The following is a 19,662-nucleotide window of genomic DNA, read 5'->3' as shown; positions in this document are numbered from 1 at the left end:
AGGAAGACTGACAAATGAACAGCAAGGAAAGATAAGAAACTTACTGAGATTGAGTGGGAGGCAGGGATGTGGAATTCCTACAGCCCGACGCCCAGGACATATTTTTTGGGGTCAAGGTCAACACGTTTCATGTGTATTTTGTCCTTGGGACAAGTAGGCCCAACCCCCTACAGCACAATTCCTTTAGTTGGCAGTTTACAGTACCACATTATGGATCAGGGAAGGGCACTGTCTCCAGTTAAAATAATGCGTGTCCATGTGTTAATGCTGTTCAAACTTGTATTTATGGTTCATTAACTCAAAGCCTTTATTATTAGGGTTAGCACTCTTAGTAAATGTTGTAAGCTCAGACTGCACTTCTGACAGTGGTTCCAGTATAAAAAGGTGTAAACTTTTTCAAAGTTTAGCAATATGCGGCTGTGTATAATGGTCCCAGAATGCTCTCTGATTTGATGCAAATATTTGCAGAAGCTTGAAAGCAAGATTGATGATTCTTTGCATTCAAAATAAAATGTTCATAAAAAAATGCAAGCATTAAAAAACATTTTGCTAAACTACTGTAACAATTCAGGTACCATTTCTTTGCAGCATCATTTAGTAACATAGTAGATGCATGTTAGTATTTCCAAAACTATTCATAATGAAAAATCAGTGTAACTAGTTTCAATAAGATTATGGGAAACAAAAATAAACAAGCACTGGCAAATTGGTGGTTAGCTTTTAGTTTTGTCAATGTGTGACATGTTTTGACATGGTTCTTGTAAAACCTTATTGTGTGGGAGCTGCAGGCCCTCACCATTATTACCAACATTGGCAAAAGCAAAAATTGTTTTTGGTCTCAAAAAGCACACACTGCCACAGTAGTTACTAGCACTGAATAGAACTACTTTGTGTGCCGATATGCTCCTTGTGAAAGAGCAGAATGCTGTCACTCACAGTGATGCCAGCCGATACAGAGACACAATTTTAATAAATGCAAAAGGTCATGGTCAACGCCAGACCAAATTAAGGGCCCAATTATTAAAGAAAGTCTCAAAAAGTGCACCCATGGTATATGTCCTTGCATTAAGTGCAGCTATACAGCTTGCGTGAAATCCTAAGAATTTACAGAAGTAGGACAAAAAATAGTACTCCTGGAAAATATTTGTGAACTGCATTGTAGCATGAACAAAAATGCGTGTGTAGATCTGTTCATGCAAAAATTGGAGTGTTTGCCAGGTCACTTTCCCTCCAACCACTTTCCCCCCCCAACTCTGGAAGTAGGTTGTCATCTGCCATTGTCAGAAGTAAATTTTCAACATTTCTGAGTATGGGAAAAGATTAGAGAAGAGTTGCTGAAAACCCGTAAAGCCTTCAAGTTAGAAGGTTTGCACAGACTCAAAAGGGCATTGTAACCCTGGAATTATTGCATTGCACTACCTTCAGCCCCAGTAGGTAGATCTGTGGAAACTTGGCAACATAAGGGGATGAAGGCAAACACAAGGAGATGGACGGAGTGCTTAAACTTTTCAGACACTCACCCCCAGTGACAGATCTGGGTTGAATCTATCATCGTTCTTTAGCTCACTTTGCCAAGCCATGTCTTCCCTGAACTGGAAACAAGCATCCTGGGACCGGTTTCGGGCTAACAGCCCTCATCAGCCAGGCTAGCTTGAATCAAGTGTCAAAGTGAGCAAGAGACCCACGTCTGGGCATTCCCTGCCAACTTAAGGCGAACAAAGCAAATACAAGGAGATATTTGCATATAGCTGGGTCTGAACTAAGTTGGCAGGGTATGCCCAGACGTGGGTCCCTTGCTCACTTTGCCACTGGATTCAAGCTAGCCTGGCTGATAAAGGGCGTTACCCAGAAACCGGCCCCAGGATGCTTATTTCCGGTTCAGGGAAGACCTGACTTGGCAATTCGGGCTGGACTGTTCCCATGAGGCACAGGGTCAAGACTGATTTGCATATAGCGGGGTCTGAACTGAGGTGGCGAAGTGAGCTAAAGAATTATGATGGATTCAACCCAGATCTGTGACTGGGGGTGAGTGTCTGAAAAGTTTCAGTGCTCCGTCCATCATCTCCTTGTGTTAACATAAGGGGATTGCAAATATTTAAACACTACTATGGTATGAGCTCTGGCAAAATCAGAGAGGCTATATCAGAGCTCTTTTATAACGAGATTGCTGCCATAATCTGTCTCTGCACTACATGTCACCAAAGCGACAAGTGGATTTTGTTACAGGACAAGTAGATTTATGAAGCAACCTGCCCCATGGAAAAGTAGATATTTTATTAAATTCCACACCCCTGGGGAGGCAATGCTCCAAACACTTCATGACGCATCGCATATCATGCTGCCATGAACCGAGGAGACATACATTGATAAAGCAACACAGATAAGAGCGCAGTTATTCTCTACTTTCAAAAGAGGAGTACTGTAATTGTGTCCATGTGAGGATGTTAAAAATGTATTTCGGACTTCCCACCATAAAACACAATGAGGCGTAGCTATCAGAGAGCAAACTTGGTAAAATAGATCTCTGTATGTAATACACAGGAAACAAATGTGAGATGGCAAAAAATCTATGCATGGTTTTGAGCAAAACTGTAAAGCTTACATAAATACTAGTCAAAACATGGCACTAATAACCTGGAGAAAATATAATCAACAAATAGCTAGAGTCGATGATGTGAAGATAACCTTTCTCATTATTTTTTTATATTTCAATGCAAGTTCTTCGGGTCATAATTTATTATTATGTGCTATGTTTACTTCACATGCTTTTTTTTAATTTTTATTTTATTTTATTGCACATAAAAACTCAATACAAACATGGGCCTACAACCACCAGGGCCGGCCGCTAATATATACATGTTCGACATCATCAAGGAAGAAATAGGCCCCCTGGGGCTCAGCCGAATTAACAAATTACCGAGTGCACCTCAGAGGTTGTCAGGATACATAACTTTTAGAAATACAAACAAAGAAAGAAAAATAAAAGAACACCAAAATGCAAGGCGGAAACCATCGAAAAAAGGGCGTCTAACCACGGCCGGGGATCACACAGTACCTACTCCACCCTCGGGTGGTCAATGAGGATGATCAAGGGGGGAGGTGGGGGCGACGGGAGAGCCACAACCATCTACAGGTGAAATGCAATAGTCCGGGAACCTCAGGAGCAGGGGGACAAGGCAGCATCAGATGTGTCCACGAGGGGGGGGTGTGCAGGTTCCCTCGGTACGCGTTCCACTGGCCCCAAATTCTACCCCACGCCCCCGGCTTACCCCGAGCCACATACACAGTCTTCTCTCTGCACATGCACCAATCCATGTTCTCCTTCCATACTGACACGGTGGGAGGCCGCCGGGAACCCCAAAGCTGTGCAATGTCCCTCTTAGCAACCATGTTCCCAAGGGCCGCCCACCGAGTCTGAGCCGCATTATAGTCATTAGGCTCCCACACGTTCAGCAAACATCGGCGAACCTCAGGCAACAGAGCGACCCCAGTGACACATTCCATGACAGCATGCACCCGGCGCCAATACTCCGCCACCTCACAGCACTCCCAGAGAACATGGAGAAAAGTGGCGCTGAGCCCACAGCCGCGCCTACAGAGCCCGTCTTCAGAAAAACCCATCAGAACTAAACGAGGGCCCGTCACGTAAACACGGTGGAGAATTTTAAGCTGGACAAGACGAAGACGCGCGGGTATGGCCACCTCCTTAGGGGAGGACAGCGCAGACTGCCAATCCTCATCGTCCAGTTCCACCCCATCCCGGATCCACGCCTCCCGAAGACGCACGAGGAGATCCGCCCGAACGTTTATTAGTTTTTTATAGATAAGGGAAATAGTACTGTCGGGCAAGTGACCGTCGAGTATGCGGTCCTCGAGTGGCGAAGACACAGGGACTGCAGTCTCAGCCCCGATGGCCGAGAGCAAAGCGTGCCGAACCTGAACGTACCGAAAGAACTCCCTCACACTCAATTCGTACTCACTCTGCAGCGCAGCGAAGGATTTGACCGCACCCTTCACCCAAAGGTCACCTACTCTGCTGATGCCAATCGTGTCCCAACGCTCGAATCCCTTCGTCGTCCAAAGGCTTCCCAATCTTTCAGACGCAAACAAGGGGGTCGCACCCGTCAAACGATCATTCCAGCCCATGGCCACATTCGCAGCCTCCCACAAGCGTACTGCAATCTTAGTGGGACCGGTTAAGTTCCTCCCAGCCGATCGAGAGTAAAGCGCTCTGTTAAAGTTGCCGCCAGGCAACAAAAATCTATCCATTTCGAAAGCCGGATTAGGACCAGGTGCGTACGTTGCATGGTTAATAGCAGATAGCTGGGAAGCCCAATAGTACCTCCTGATGTCCGGGAGCGCGATGCCCCCGTCGTACCAGGGGAGAGTCAGTTTTGCAAGTTTCTCATTATTTTTAATGTTGAACTAAGCAAAGCAGTATGTAAAAAACTAAATGACTGGTATCTTCAAGCCTCATCTACGCAGGGCGTAATCCTCCAACCAAACCATGCAATGCAATATAGAATGATTAGAACATGTACAATACATTTTTCCAAACCAAAAACCACTGCATAGAAAGTAGTAAAATATCGATAACACTAAAGTGGCTTCCCTTGTAAATATATGTGCAAGCTTTTCTAACACTAGAATGCAAACATGATCTGATATACACAGATCACAACCCACTAGTTAAGTCTCCATAGAATCAAAGCAAACTCCAATGACCCACAGCAACTTACCTGATCTGAATGAGAGACGGAAGAGAGTGCTCTGCCTGCTGGTAATACTGCCTAAATGGCTGTAGAGGGTGGTCAGGTGGCAACTCCTCTGTTAGGGTACAAAAAATAAAAAGTCACACAAAGCCAGGAAAAACCTAAAGTGCTAACTACTTTTGAACAAGAACACTCTCAATTAATTCCAGTACACAACACAATGACCAGAAAGCCAACAAAATATACAGTTGTGTGTGTTTTTTGATTATTGACCTATGAACCTTAAGCCGGGGCGCTTGAAATATGGGGTTAGAGGGGTGTAATGTGAATGATTATGTGATAGCTGAGATGCTTGATCAATTAATATCTCGCACTGTTTACATATTATGCAATTGACCTCACTAGTGTTTTAAATCTTCGTTTTGCAGTACAGTTGAAAGTATAATAAATAATGTCTGAAAGCCAGCTATTGTACTTGTTCATGTGCATTGATGGTCAAAAATGTTTTATGCATCAGTCTGATATGCACCCAATACTTCAACTCTGGATAATAATTTGTGAAAGGCTGCACTGGATGAAGCAAAGGAGAGGTAGAGACATTATATGGATAGGTTCTTAGAATCTAACAAGAGAGTTAGTAAGAAGTTATAGATCACAACGCTAAAAGTGTACTTTATATTCATACTTTGAATGATTCTGTGTTCTAATAGTACACATTTTCAAGAAACAAGATTAGTTTTCAATAAAAAGTTTTAACACAACAGAGTAGCAACAGTTTAAAAAATAAAGTCACAAGCAAATTCCTAGACTTAGGCTTACTCCTAGCCAAAAGGGACATTACCATGCACTGGAAAGCAAAACAAGGTCCAAGCATAGTTAGATGGAAGAAAGAACTGATTACTCCCCCACTTAATCATGATGCAAATAGCGAAACGAACAGGGAGCGAGAGGGCGTTAGACGCAAGGGCCTGGGAAACTTTAATGATGTTACTTAAGGAGGACCCAATAGAGTACCCCCCCCGGTAGGAGTAGGCTCGGATGCAGATATTTGAGCAGGAAGTTAGAGCCTCATGGCAGTGCATAACGGACGCACCACGACGACGCCCTTACTGTCCGAGGGATCTGGTAGAGCTAACTCAGTCCCAATGTGCAACCTAAAATGGAGTAGAAGGGAGGAGCACACTAGAGATCCGTAAGCATGTGACACTCCTGGGGGGAGGGGAGTGTGAGGGGATGTTGGGGGAAGGGTGTTTTAAATCAATAATGAGGACACATACAGCAGCTCCAAGATCGAGCACTGATTGCCTTGTAGGTATTGGGGTGCTAAGTGAGGGGCGGAAAATTACGAGAAATGTAGTGACCATTATTCAGGTTCCCTACAATTGCATCATCTGTGTAACGACTTGGTCAATTATGATCCTGATCCATGATGGTTACATTGTACTAATAATGCCTGGAATTTGTCAAACCCAATAAAGTTTGTTTAAAAAATAAATTTAAAAAAAACAGTAGCAACAGTTTATGACTTCCCAGAACAAGATGGGAGAACTTATGAAATATAAACTACCCTACAAAAAGTGTCTGTCAGAATTCAAGTTATCTCTATACTAAGCTACCAGTGTGAACTAAGCTCAAGTTCATAAGAGGGGCAGTGGCAATCGTTTCTGTTTATCCCGCTCTGCAGATATTAGAATAGATATATAAGTCTGAAGGGTCAGAAACAATTCTAATGGGGACACAAGGTGCTTGATTTACTCCAACTTGCTTGTTGTTTGTGTTGGAAGCCTTTGAACTGTACAGTTTGTGTAGCAAAGGAGGTTACTGTCTAGATGTTGTAGTACTGTGTTTAAAGGCCCATCAACTTAGAGTGGCTACTTCACTGCAGGAACACAGGATTATTAAGAGTCACTTCAATGTGAAACTGGTCACTTTTTTCTCTGGGGTACTTCTCTCTTCTGCCTACCTGTTGAGAGTGCAATGCCATGATGTGTGTTGGGAGAGATGCATGAAAACTGGTGAGTATTGACTGAAAGTAAGGTGGATGCTACTCCTGAAGCGGCTGTTCCTTCTGTGTAACTTGTAATTGTGATCTTAATAAACAAGCCTAATGGGCTTGCCCTGCCGCCCTACCTCCTGTGCTTGAGCCCAATTACAGTACACATTGACTGAGGAGTCCACAGCCCAGCAGAACCAGAAGGGCTTGCAAGCCTGGGCAGATGATTCCAAAGATATCCAGATTACAACCAACACATGGATAGTCACTAAAGAAATACAGCGGCTCAGGAAAATGTGAGTTTACAGCTTGTTCAGAGCATGAAGGTGCATTTTAGATGATCTAATATCACAGTACAGGCTGTCAAGCACATAAGTAAAGCACTCCTGGCGTTAGGAAGACATACATAGCTCAGTGCAAACTGTTTATAGGCAAGCAGAGGTTAATGAAGGTAATTAACAGAGTCTGTGTTTCATGAATATAAATTGGCGTGAAAATGAAGCAGTCTGAAAGCTCAAGCTTGTCACCTTTTTGCTGCCACTTTCTTTCAGAAAAAGTGAAATTGGCCGCACTATATGGGTAACATCTGCTGTCTGATCTGAGGACGGTGCCTAAACTACATGGTTTATTCACATATTATATGCAAAGATAAATATATCAATTACAATAAATCAGTGAATAAAAACATGTTAATATTGAATATGTGGATCTAAAGATACTTCCCATGCATCTAATTTACTACTTCTACTGGTCGGCATACGCATTTTCCTTTATCCAACCTACATATGATTGTGATCGCAAGAAACTACTCTATGAGGCAACAAAATCATCAGCACATATTTGATTCACCTACTGTACAGTATAGGTTTCCTCAACCACTACAGTAAAGGCTATACAGAAATATTGTTGCCAAATGTAAGTAACTTCTGATGGAAATCCCTTTCAGCTGGTTCCTTATCATAAACGTTAACTGCAGGGGGCAAGGCTAAGATGGCGTCTCGATAGGATGCAACCACTCTGTTCTCCATTCCTGCATCGCACTTCCAGCGGTCATAGTAGCACCAGAGCCCAACCGAGCTGTGGCGGGAGAGCGGCGAAGTACCCTGGGAGGCTGTGGTAAGCTAGTAGCGCCGAGAATGCCAGAAATGAGCCGGTAGCAGACCCCACTACACAGCAGCAGTCTTGCTAAGGGCCCTAGGGAGAGGCAAGAAGGGGGGCTATCATTGTACAACGCCTGCCATCGGACTACGCACCTTAATAGCAATGGCACAGACGGGCACTGGCGGCAGAGCAGGTGAGCTTCAACGGTGCGCGTTGATCGAAACCCAAGACCTAGTTGACCCAGTCGGATATACACTGCCGCACCGCCCGCGAAGGGGAACGGAGAGCAGTGTACGACAAAAGGGGGGCCCCCTGCAGCAGCACACGTCCTAAATAGACCCTCCACATAAGGCGCAGCAGGCCCCCTCGCGACCCACAGGAGTCACGAAGGGGGGTTCCACTGCCACTTCCAGCTCGTGCCAGAGAGCGCTTTTAGCAGCACCTGTAGTGGCCCACGCAGAAGGATGAGAGGAAAGGCCCGAGGCGTGCGAGCCACGTGGAGCCCAGCCCAGTAGGCCTGGAGGCCCCCCCCACTCCGAAGCAACCAGCAAATACGGGAACAGAAGCCTGCGCTCAGCTCACATGAGACCGGCTATACTGCCTGATCTGTGCAGATTCCCTGTTTGAGTCACAGGCTGGTGGGGCCCGGAGGCAGCATTCAAGGTCAGCCGCAAAGGCCCTGGGAAACTGGTGCAGCTCACAGGCCTTGGCGGCGCGGCTTTGGCGCAGAGGTCCCTGAAGTATCCGGATATGGGCCGACACTTGCTAAAAAGGCCCAACAGTGACCTTGAAATGGCGGCCTCCAAGGGCAAGAAAGGCAGGTCATTCAAAGATTTGCTCCTCAAGCCAGCGGCTAGGCAAGCGGAGGGGCCGCCATTGGCGAAGCACGCTGACGATGGCGATAACAGCGAGGAAACGGAGTGCCTAGTGAGCCATTCCTTCATGGAGTCACTGTTCTCTTTGCTCTGCAAGGATTTATCCAACATGAAGCGTCATCTCTCCGCGGACATGAGGGAGCTATGCCGAGATGTGGACTGTCTGGGAGAAAAAATTAACTCGATGGAAAAGCACGAAGCGGGCCGGGACGAAGAAATGGAGCACCTCCAGTAAGAAGTCCTCAAACTACAGGAACAGAACCTGGACTTTCAGGCTCACACAGAGGACCTAGAGAACCGGTCGCGCCGGAACAATATCCGTATACGTGGTATGGCACAGGGTGAGAAGGATGGCGATATCAAGGCGCTGGTGGCCGGTCTCTTCCACTTCATCCTAGGGGAGCCTCCAGGAGTTCCCCATTAAGCTGGACCGCACGCACTGGGTGGGCCCCAGGAGAGCACCCACGGCCCGGCCAGCGGATATTCTGACATGCGTACATGATTACCAGCTAAAGGAGCGGATTCTTAGAGAGGCCAGGCGTCGCGCAGATCTCGCCTACGACGGATCGAAGCCTACAGTATACCAAGACATGGCGGCCTTCACCCTACTGAAGCACATATCTTTACGCCGGATCACGTCCTACCTCAGAGATGCCGGTATCAAGTACTCGTGGGGTCCCCCTTTTAGACTGATTTTCCACTTCAAAGGTGAACTGAGGTAAATACGGTCCCTCTCAGCAGCGTGTAAATTACTGGGAATCGAGGGCACCACAGCAGACTCGCAGCTCCTGCATAAACCCGCACGCAGCCGCCAGAGAGGGCATGGGTGGACCACTATCAAATACTCTAGCCCGCCAACACGCCCTGACTCAGACACCATGGCCAGAGAACGGCAGGCAGTACTAGAGACCCTCGCTGGAGCGCCGGAGTGATGAGCACACAAAGGCAAAGGCTCTGACTTTTTGCAGTTATATTATTGTTGGCCTCAGGGTCTAGTCTATTTGCTGACATGGACCATGCCCGGGAGAGCGGGGAGACGGAGGCCACAGGTACCCCAAGATGCTTTTCCAGGAGCAACAGGCTCTGGACATTGTTTGCTAACATACCACCTTTTTTAATGTTTATGTTACGTTGGGGTGTTTTTTTTGTATGTTATGGGTCCCCTCCCCATTCGTATCTTCTGGCTCGCCCGCTACACTGGCCAAGTTTCGACCCTATGGAAGCTATCACACATAGGCCCATTCCGGGAATGCGCGCTCTGCATCACTGCACTCACTTCGTGCCGCGCCTCCCCCACCTGTTAGGATGAGTATTAAATTCCTGACCCTCAATGTGAAAGGGCTCAAAAACCCTATTAAACGCAGAGCCATCCTGTCTTATTTGGAGAATACCAATGCCCACATCTGCCTATTACAGGAAACCCACCTATTGCGCATCGACACACAGACTACGATCTAAGGCCTTTCCTCAGCAATATTTCTCATCCCTCCCCACTAAAAAGGCCGGAGTTGCTATTCTCATTTCCCGCTCCTTCCCCGAGATGGTGTGGGCTCAGGTGCTAGAAATTAAGGGAAGACTTCTGGCACTCTCTCTGACTGTGGGGCTACGTATGTTCACGCTGGCTACGATTTAAGTCCCCAACGAGGGTCAAGAGGCGTTCTTGCGTGAAGCGGTGGCTGACTTGACCGCCTCCTCCGTCAGGCAGGTACTCCTGGGGGGAGATTTGAATATTGTGCTCGATGGTCAGTGGGACCGTTCGGCCCAGAGGCAGGGCCAATCTGGTGCCCTCTCTGACAGTTACTGGGGCTGGTCGACGTGTGGTGCCACCTTCACCCCCAGTCAAAGGACTATACCTTTTACTCACACTCCCAGGGGACCTATGCCCGAATCGACTACTTTATGGGGTCCCTCTCTCCTCCCATCTATACAGAACTCAGCTATCGAGCCGCCGGTGCTGTCTGACCACGCTGCCTTGACCATGACCCAGCTGTCCTCTCCTACCCCTCGCTCATCCTTCTCGTGGAGACTCAGGGACACACTCCTCCACCGACCTGTAGTGATCGGCCGCCACACTAAGACGCTACAGGGCTAATTAGCCGAGAATGACACCCCTGAAACATCTATACTCAAATTGGTAGCTAGGGGCGACTTAATAGCCACATCTGCCGCAGACAACAGGATTCGCAAAGAGAAACGGGAGGAACTCTCACAACAGGTCTCTGAATTAGAGGGGATCCACAAGAGGACTGGTGCCCCGAGGGTATGGTGGCAATTAAGAAACGCACGGGCTCAACTTACCAGCTTTGATCTGCCACATGCCGAATACGCGGCCCTCAGTCTTAAACACATGTTCTATACGGGGAGACAGGTGCGTCCGCTTGCTAGCACATAAGCTCTGCGCGCAGCGACAGGCAGAAGCTGTCCCACTGATCATAGAGGAGGGGGGCTCAGAGCTTTCCCAAGAGAAGGATATTTCTCGTGCCTTCAGGGATTTTTACGCCAACCTTTACTCTGCACAGCAGATTCCCGAGCAAAATTCCTCAGCATATTTTAAGGACATAACACACTCACGCCTATCACCGGATCAGGCAACCCTGTTAGATAGCCCGATCCGGGTCGAGGAGGTAATCTCAGCCATTGCCAGGCTCAAGCTCCTCAAATCACCCGGCCCGGACGGGTTCACAGCCATTTTTTATAAAACTTTCTGCTCAGTCCTACCACCAATACTAACGCGGCTATTCAACGCAATCGGGGATACCGCCGAGATGCCCCCTACTATGCCGATGGCATCAGTGGTAGTTTTGCCCAAGCCCGGGAAGCATGAAAAGCTTTGTGCCTCGTATAGGCCTACTTCCTTCTTGAATATCGACCTTAAGATCTTTACCGGCATATTGGCGACCAGGCTCGGCCCACTGGTGCCTGGGCTAATTGAACCTGACCAGGCAGGATTTGTAGCCATGAGGCAATGCAACGATAACACCAGGAAGCTGCTCCACCTTCTAGATAAGGCACACCGCCAAACTGTGGAGCGAGTGGTATTATCGGTCAACGCCGAATAATCATTTGACAGGGTACACTGGCCCTTCCTAGAGACCACCTTGAAGCGATTCGGGGTTGGCAGTCGTTTCCGCAGGTGGGTGCTTTTTGGTAAAGTTACCCCTCGGCGACTGTACGAGTGAATGGCTACATGTCCAAACCCTTTCCGATAGCCAGGGGGACGCGACAGGGCTGCCCGCTCTCCCTGCCTCTGTTTGCCCTCTATATGGAGCCGCTGGCCTTGAAGGTCCGGAAGAACCAGCGGATTAGCAGGAGGGGTTTTCGGAGGGGAAAGGCATACCATCAGCCTTTATGCAGACAACATTATCGCTTCACTCGAGTCCCCTGAGGTATCTGTTCCGGCTTTCCTGGAGAAACTAGAGAAGTTTTCCTCCGCATCTGGCTTTCGCGTAAATGTCTCCAAATCACATGCCCTAGGTTTTTCTCTGCGGCCATCAACTAAAGACACTCTAACTTTGGCATGCCCCATCAGGTAAGCACAAAAACTCTTCCCTATCTAGGGATAACGCTGGTGATCTCAACGGCAGAAACTGTCTCTATAAACTACACGTGCATACAAGCTCAGACACGGCGTGATCTACAACGCTGGTGGCCGTTCGGTCTCTTGTGGCTGGGTTGCAGCCCTTAAAATGAACGCACTCCTAAAAATCCTTTACATCTTCTAAACACTGCCTGTGGAGCCACCCCCGGGACTGCTCAAACAGCTCCAAACCGAGTTCTCCTCCTTTGTGTAGGCAGGCAAGAAACCCAGGATGAACAGGGATAAGAGCTATAGATCCCCAGATGAGGGAGGCTTTGGAATGCCCAACCTAGACTATTATAACAAGGCTACTCGGATTCGTTGCAAGTTGGAGTGGGCACAGCCGGAATCCGAAAAGCACTGGCTTTTCATGGAGTGGGCGCTGGCTGGTCAGCCCCTGTGGAAGATCCCCTTTCTATGTAAGGCTTCGAGGCCCCTGGTCTCTACGGCTCTCCGATATTGCGAGCCACTCTCAACGCGTAATACGCCACAGCCACCCGCAACGACCGCACCACATTCCCATCGCCTCTCACCCCTATCACCAGCAACCCCGACTTTACCCCAGGCCTAGACCAGACGGCTTTCTGCCACTGGGAACAGCAAGGCAGCAGGTCAATAGGGCATTTTTTTAACGAGAAGAGACCCATGTCTTTTGAAGACTTTAGAACGGATTTTGCCATGGCCGAGACCGAGCGCTATCACTACCATCAAATACGGCACTGGGTAATGCAGCCCCAGGTGTGCCAAGGAGCCGAATGAAGGCTTACCTCCTACGAACGATGGTTACTATCTAAGCAATCCACCAAGAAACTCATCACTGAACTCGATCTCATTTTACGCCCCCCGGAACAAGAGATTAAGTCAGCAGCGCAGAAACGATGGGAGGCAGAGCTAGGGCACACGTTGACTCAGAAAGAATGGAACGACATCCATTATATGGCTAGGCACTCTGCGCGCAATATTTATAGCATAGAGTCCGCTACTAAGATAGTGACATATTGGTATCTCACCCCTCACAGATTGCATAAAAGCGACCCCAAACGCTCGCCGGGCTGCTGGAGGGGATGAAGAGCGGCTGGCACCCTTCTGCACATTTTGTGGGAATGCCCCAAGCTTCAGTCGTACTGGACTAAAGTCCTAGATTAAATAGATCTTCACTTCGATACCACTATCTTACGATTCCAGGAATATATTATCTTAGGCGTCTCCAACAGACTTACATTCCCCCTCAAATCGCGCGAAGGAAGGCAGATGGGTATAGCTCTGGGGGCAGCCCTACAGAATATACTGGTAGTGTGGGGCTCAGACAGAATACACTCGATACAGGGATGGTTGCACAGATTATGGTACGTGCTGGGTATGGAGCGCATCTCCTTTTCTCTTCAAGGGGATGGAGCTTCCTTTTCGGATATGTGGCGCCATTTCATCGCCCTTATATGCTCTGAGTTTCATGAGCTCACTTGTCCCATGTACATGCGCCTCCTGCGACTCCCTGCACTATCACAAGATACCGCTTATACATAGGACCTCTAACCTTCCTACTGCAAGCCTCTGATATTTCTAGGGTTGAATGGGGCGAGGGGGGGCAGGAGAGTGAAGGGTGGGTATGGGGGGAGGAGGGAGGTTGGGTTGTGTGTCCCCCCCCCCCCACCTTGCTTGAACTGTTTTACATGTACTATGTGGCGTTTCATAGGGCACGGCCCTTAAGCTATGCATCTTTGCTCATTTTATTCCATTTTGACTAGTCCACTAAACCAATATAAACATTTAAACCTAAAAGTTAACTGCAAAGAAATACCCAACTGGACAACAGGAGATGGGACTGAGTATTGCAGACCATCATTTAACAAAGTAGCCATCCCCTCATGTATGAGCTGCCAGGCATTAACGCTTGGCAAAAGCATGTAGCTAAGAACATGTGGCTGTCGCACAAGTTACTACTTGTGTAACGATATATCTGTAAGAGACATTAGTTAGTGATAGATTCCTTACCTTAGAATATCCCCAGGCGTCAGACTGGATCCAGAAAGCTTTCGTCAGCAGGACCCCTGCACGTCGATAGTCGTCATCATATGGCTCAACGTGCGTCGCTGTCGTCTTATTCGCTGAGTGTATGTCACTGGAGCTACTTAGACGCGCCCACGTCAGTTCTGTACACAGCTTTCCGCGACAGGAACGCAGAGCCATGTAAGATACTGACCACTGGTGCATAGAAACTAGGGCCTGAAAGGATGACCTTAACCCTCGAAATCAGTTCGCAGAACGGGGAGGATGGGTGGGGCGGTAAGGAATCTATCACTAACTAATGTCTCTTACAGATATATCGTTACACAAGTAGTAACTTGTGCATCTGAAAGAGACACGTTAGTGATAGATTCCTTACCTTAGAATAGATACCCCAGCAATACCAACCCCGGTGGTGGATCTGTGAACAAGATCACATCAGAAAGTCACGGAGAACAGAACGGCCAAAGAAGCCGTCTCTCAGGACCTGACTGTCAAGGCAATAATGCTTTGTAAAAGTGTGCAGCGAAGCCCACGTGGCAGCCTGACAGATATCCTGCAGGGGGACACCGCGTCCCAATGCAGTAGTAGCTGCTGTCACCCTGGTAGAATGGGCATGCAGCCCCACCGGAGGTTCCTTTTTAGCCATAGAATAACAGGCCTTTATACACAAGACGACCCAGCGGGAGATAGTCCTCTTGTGAACAGCCCGGCCTTTCTTGGCGCCTGCGTAGCCAACAAAGAGCTGGTCATTCACCCAGAATGCTTGTGTGCGATTCAGGTAAAAGGAGAGCGCAAGTTTTGGGTCCAGACGGTGGAGCCTCTCTTCTTCTCTGGAAGGGTGCGGAGGCGGAAAGATATTAGGCAAGGTGATAGTCTGCCCGATGTGGAAGGCAGTGACAACCTTTGTCAAGAAGGAAGTGTGTGCGCGAAGCACAACCTTGTCCAGATGAACAGACAGAAAAGGAGGCTTACAAGAAAGAGCCTGAAGCTCACTCACTCTCCTGGTAGAGGTGAAAGCCACCAGGAAGGCAGTTTTCAAAGTCAAAAGACGTAAAGGACAATTGTGAAGCGGCTCAAAGGGAGCGCACATGAGAAGTCAAAACAAGATTCATGTCTCACTGAGGCATTATGAAAGGAACAGGAGGGAACATATGCGCAATGTCTTTTAAGAATCTCTGTACAACAGGGGACTTGAAAAGAGAAGGCTGATCTGGAAGCCTCAGAAAGGCTGAAATGGCCGATAGGTAGCCCATGATAGTGCCCAGAGCAGAGCCCTGCCGGGCCAGAGAAAGAAGGAACAAAAGGACCTCAGAAAGAGGGACAGAAAGGGGGTCCACAGTCTTGGCTGTGCACCATGCTACAAATTTGTTCCACCTGCAGGCGTATACCGATTTAGTGGAGGGACGCCTGGCTGCCAGAATGACATCACAGATTGCGGGAGGCAAGTCAAATGGAATCAGCTGTCGCCGCTCAATCTCCACACGAGTAGGTGGAGGCTGGACAGGTTCGGTGGAGAACCGTTTCCTGCTGCTGCGACAGAAGATCCGACTGCCTCTGCGGGAGGATCGGGGGATCCAGGCTCATACTGAGTAGCTCGGGATACCAAACTGTTCGAGCCCAGTCCGGAGCCACAAGGATGACTTGGGCCCGGTCGTGCCTGATTTTCTTCAGCATTCTGGGTAGAAGAGGTATAGGCAGAAAGGCGTACAACAGACCGCAGCTCCACTCGTGACGAAAAGCGGCACCGAGCGAGTGCCGCATTGTAAATTCCAATGCGCAGAACTGCGGACATTGCGTGTTCTCTTCTGTGGCGAATAGATCTAACCAAGGCTCTCCCCACTGTTAAAAGAGACCTTGCACCACCTCCGAGTGAAGAAAACATTTGTGATCCATCAGACACCGGCGGCTGAGTTCGTCCACCCTGGCGTTCAGAGAACCCGCCAGGTGTTGAACCGTCAGGGAAATGCTGTGACGTTCCAGCCATGTCCAGAGGCGTAGCACCCCCTGACATAGGGTCCACGACCCCAACCCGCCCTGTTTGTTGCAATACTACATGGCGGTGGTGTTGTCCGTGAACACCTGCACTACCCTCCCCCTGACAGAGGGAAAGAATGCCTTCAGTGCAAGAAGGATCGCCCGAAGCTCTAGAAAGTGGATATGGAGCCGGGACTCCGCCGGTGTTGTGATTCCCCCGTGGCGAGCGCTAGCGGCGAACTCCGGCTTTGCGCGCTCGAAGACGCCCGAACTACAATACCCAGAGGGCATAGCGCGTCTCGCGAGATGACGCGTCAGACGCTTAAAACAGGAAGTGGCCGGCCTCCCGATGTCGGAAATTCTTGTGCAGAGACTTCGTCCTTGTCCGATCCTGGTTCTTCAGTCCGTGGCTCAGCGTACGGTAAGGGTGCTTGCACCAACGTAACCTTTGATCCTCCGTAGTTGAGCGGGTGCTCCTACGAAGGTTCTCGTCCGGTGTCTTGTGGATGTGTTCGGCCTGCGGTTCTCGGCAGGCGGTGAGAGAGAGAGAGAGAGAGCGCCTCTCCCCTGGGATTTGTTCGGCCTGCTTTGTCGGCCGGCGGGGCTGGGGCTTCTAGACTGATCATCGTGTCACGAGTGCAGGCACAGTGCAAATCGAGAGCAGTTCCAAGGAAGCTCTATAGTACTGGGCCCTCTTTTCAATACTTCTCCGGCTTTCCTACATAACGCTTACAAAGTGGAGTGAACACGAAGGGCGAGTGTGGTGACTGCGTGCAGTGGCTTACAGTGATGGATGCAGTACAGTGTCGTATTGTCTAACTGTTGGTTTCTCTGGCTCTATCTTAACAGGGGTTATTACGAGTGGTAGAGGGCTGCACTCTACCCCTGTGAAGTGCGGTGGAGTCAAGTGGAGGGTAGGTGCTAGTTCATCCTATAGAGCCTCATTGTTCAGCATAGGTTGCTAGTGTAGGGGTTGCTCATTGTTTATTTGTCATTGCTACAGCCACAACCTCCCCCATCAAGCGCTGTCTGCCCACCTCTCAACCAACCTTACGTTACCTTCTTCATGTTATGAATGGATGTTATTTTCCTTTACAGGTATAATGGCTAGGAGCTATACCAGGTCCGATAAACCGTATGACTTACTGTATATGTTGGGGTGAGTCTTACTGTGTGTGCTCTGTTCTTTTCTCGTTACAGATCTCCCTCCCTGGCGTTCCCTTCCTTTCCTTCCCTCACTTGATCCTTCCGCTGACCTGCGCTGTAATAGCATTCAGGCTTGGTTAGATCAAGAGGTGGACCCCTCATTCATCAACCCGCTCCTGAGGACCGGTCGGCGTAACAGCCGGAGACCAGAGGCCTCTGATCTTCGCCTCTCCCGTGTGGCTGCCCCATGCCAGGAGGGACGCATCCGCCACCACTGTGCTCCGGTTGGGGAAGGGAGAGGGATCTGCCACTGACCCAATGCTGATTCATGAGCCACCAATGCAATTGTTGTGCAGTGCCCTTCGAGATCTGGACGTAGTCGGACAGGTTCCCCTGATGCTGCGCCCACTGGAACTTAAGGTCCCACTGCAGAGCCCGCATGTGCCACCTGGCATGGTTGGTCAGCAGGATGCAGGAGGCCATGAGTCCCAGCAGCCTCAAGGTCGTCTTGACCGAAACCCAGGACAAGAGCTGAAAGATCTGAATCATAGCCCGAATGTCCTGGGCTCGCTGTTCAGGAGGATAAACCCGAAACTGCGCAGTGTCAAGAACCGCTCCGATGAAGAGAAGCTTCTGGGAGGGAATCAGGTGCGACTTTAGCACGTTGATGGAAAACGTCAGCAAATGCAGGAGGTCGGCCGTAGGCTGGAGGTGGGAGACGACTGGGTGGGGCGAGCCCGCCTTGAACAACCAGTCGACGAGATAGGGGAAGACTGAAAACCCTGATCTGCGCAGATGAGCTGCGACCATCGCCATCACTTTTGTGAACACCCGAGGGGCACTGGTAAGGCCAAAGGGGAGCACGGTGAAATGAAAATGCCCCTGGCCCACCGTGAATCGCAGGTAACGCCGATGGGCCGGCAGGACGGAAATATGAAAATAAGCGTCCTGCAGGTTCAGTGCCACCATCCAGTCTTGTGGGTCGAGAGCAGACAAGACCTGAGCCAGAGTGAGCATTTTGAACTTCTCCTTCCGGAGGAAGCGATTTACGCACCGAAGGTCTAAGATGGGACATAGACCCTTGTCCTTCTGTGGAACCAAGAAGTAGTAGGAGTAACAACCACAACCTACTTCTGGCATCGGAACACGCTCGATGGCCCCCTTGGCCAGGAGGGCCGTAACTTCCTGCTGGTGCCAAATGATCCCCCGACATGCGGTGGAACTGCAGTGGCATGGCTGGGGGGGTAGACTCGAAGGGGAGGGGGTAGCCCAGTCGAACAATTTCCAAAACCCACCTGTCTGATGTAAAGGTGCGCCAGTGGGGGAGGGGATAACGAACCCTGCCCCCAACTGGCGTCTGGTGGGCCTAAAACATCAGACTAGGAAGGTGTGGAGACACTGGCAGCGGGGGTCTTGGTGTACTGACCCGTACGCTGGCCCCGTGACCCGCCTCTGCGAGCCCCACGTGCGTGGCTGCGCTGGGACTGTTGCTGCGCAGGCATGTTCTGAAATGAACGTGTTTGTACGCCCCTTCCGGAGCTTCGAAACGAACGAAAGTTAGAAGTGGAAGGAGTACATGTAGCCGAAAGGCCTAAGGACTTGGCTGTGGCCCTAGAGTCCTTGAAACGCTCCAATGTGGAATCCGCCTTATCACCAAAGAGGCGAGTGCCATTGAAGGGCATGTCCATCAAAGTATTCTGGACATCTGCAGAAAAAACTGTCGTCCTCAACCAGGCATGATGACGGAGCGCCACCATTGTGGAAATCGTCCTACCCAGCGAATCTGCGGTATCAAGACCACAACGTATAGTGAATTTGGCAGCGTCTCTCCCCTCCATAAGAGCTTGGGAGAGAACTGCCTGGGGCCCCTCCGGACACTGAGGCAGCACTTGTTCAACCGCATCCCATACAGAATGGGAATAGCGGCCCAAGAGACAGGCAGTGTTCACAGACCGCAGTCCAGAACTTGCGGAAGAATAAATCTTCTTGCCAAAGTGCTCCAACTTCTTGGATTCCTTGTCCGGTGGAGCAGAAGGAAACGCACTCGGGGACGTCGAAGCCTGAACCACCAAACTCTCAGGAGCAGGGTGTTGGGTGAGGAAGGCAGGGTCGCCCGGGGCCGGGCGATGGCGTCGGCCTACACCCTTGTCCTCAGGGGCCCCTGTGTTGGGCCGGGACCTGGTGCCCAGAAGCACATCAGTAAGTGCATCATTAAACAGCAACAGCAGTTCTGTAGAAGAAGAGGCTGGCCGAAGCACTTCAGTCAGTAGGTTGGTC

General features: G+C 49.5%; 1 protein-coding gene across 1 annotated transcript in view; it reads right to left on the bottom strand.

Annotated features, from left to right (window-relative positions):
- The window catches only part of PDCD7 (programmed cell death 7), a 154,910-nt gene that overhangs the window by 40,171 nt on the left and 95,077 nt on the right, over positions 1-19,662 (bottom strand). Inside the window, exon 4 of the mRNA XM_085644565.1 lies at positions 4,740-4,827. Within this exon, the coding sequence (XP_085500691.1) occupies positions 4,740-4,827 (88 nt within the window). The remainder of the gene's footprint in view (positions 1-4,739; positions 4,828-19,662) is intronic.

The sequence above is a fragment of the Triturus cristatus genome, chromosome 3_1 (assembly GCF_964204655.1).
Source record: "Triturus cristatus chromosome 3_1, aTriCri1.1, whole genome shotgun sequence".
NCBI lineage: Eukaryota > Metazoa > Chordata > Amphibia > Caudata > Salamandridae > Triturus > Triturus cristatus.
The sequence above is the reverse complement of the archived record's forward strand: the minus strand, read 5'-3'. Positions and strand labels throughout refer to the sequence as shown.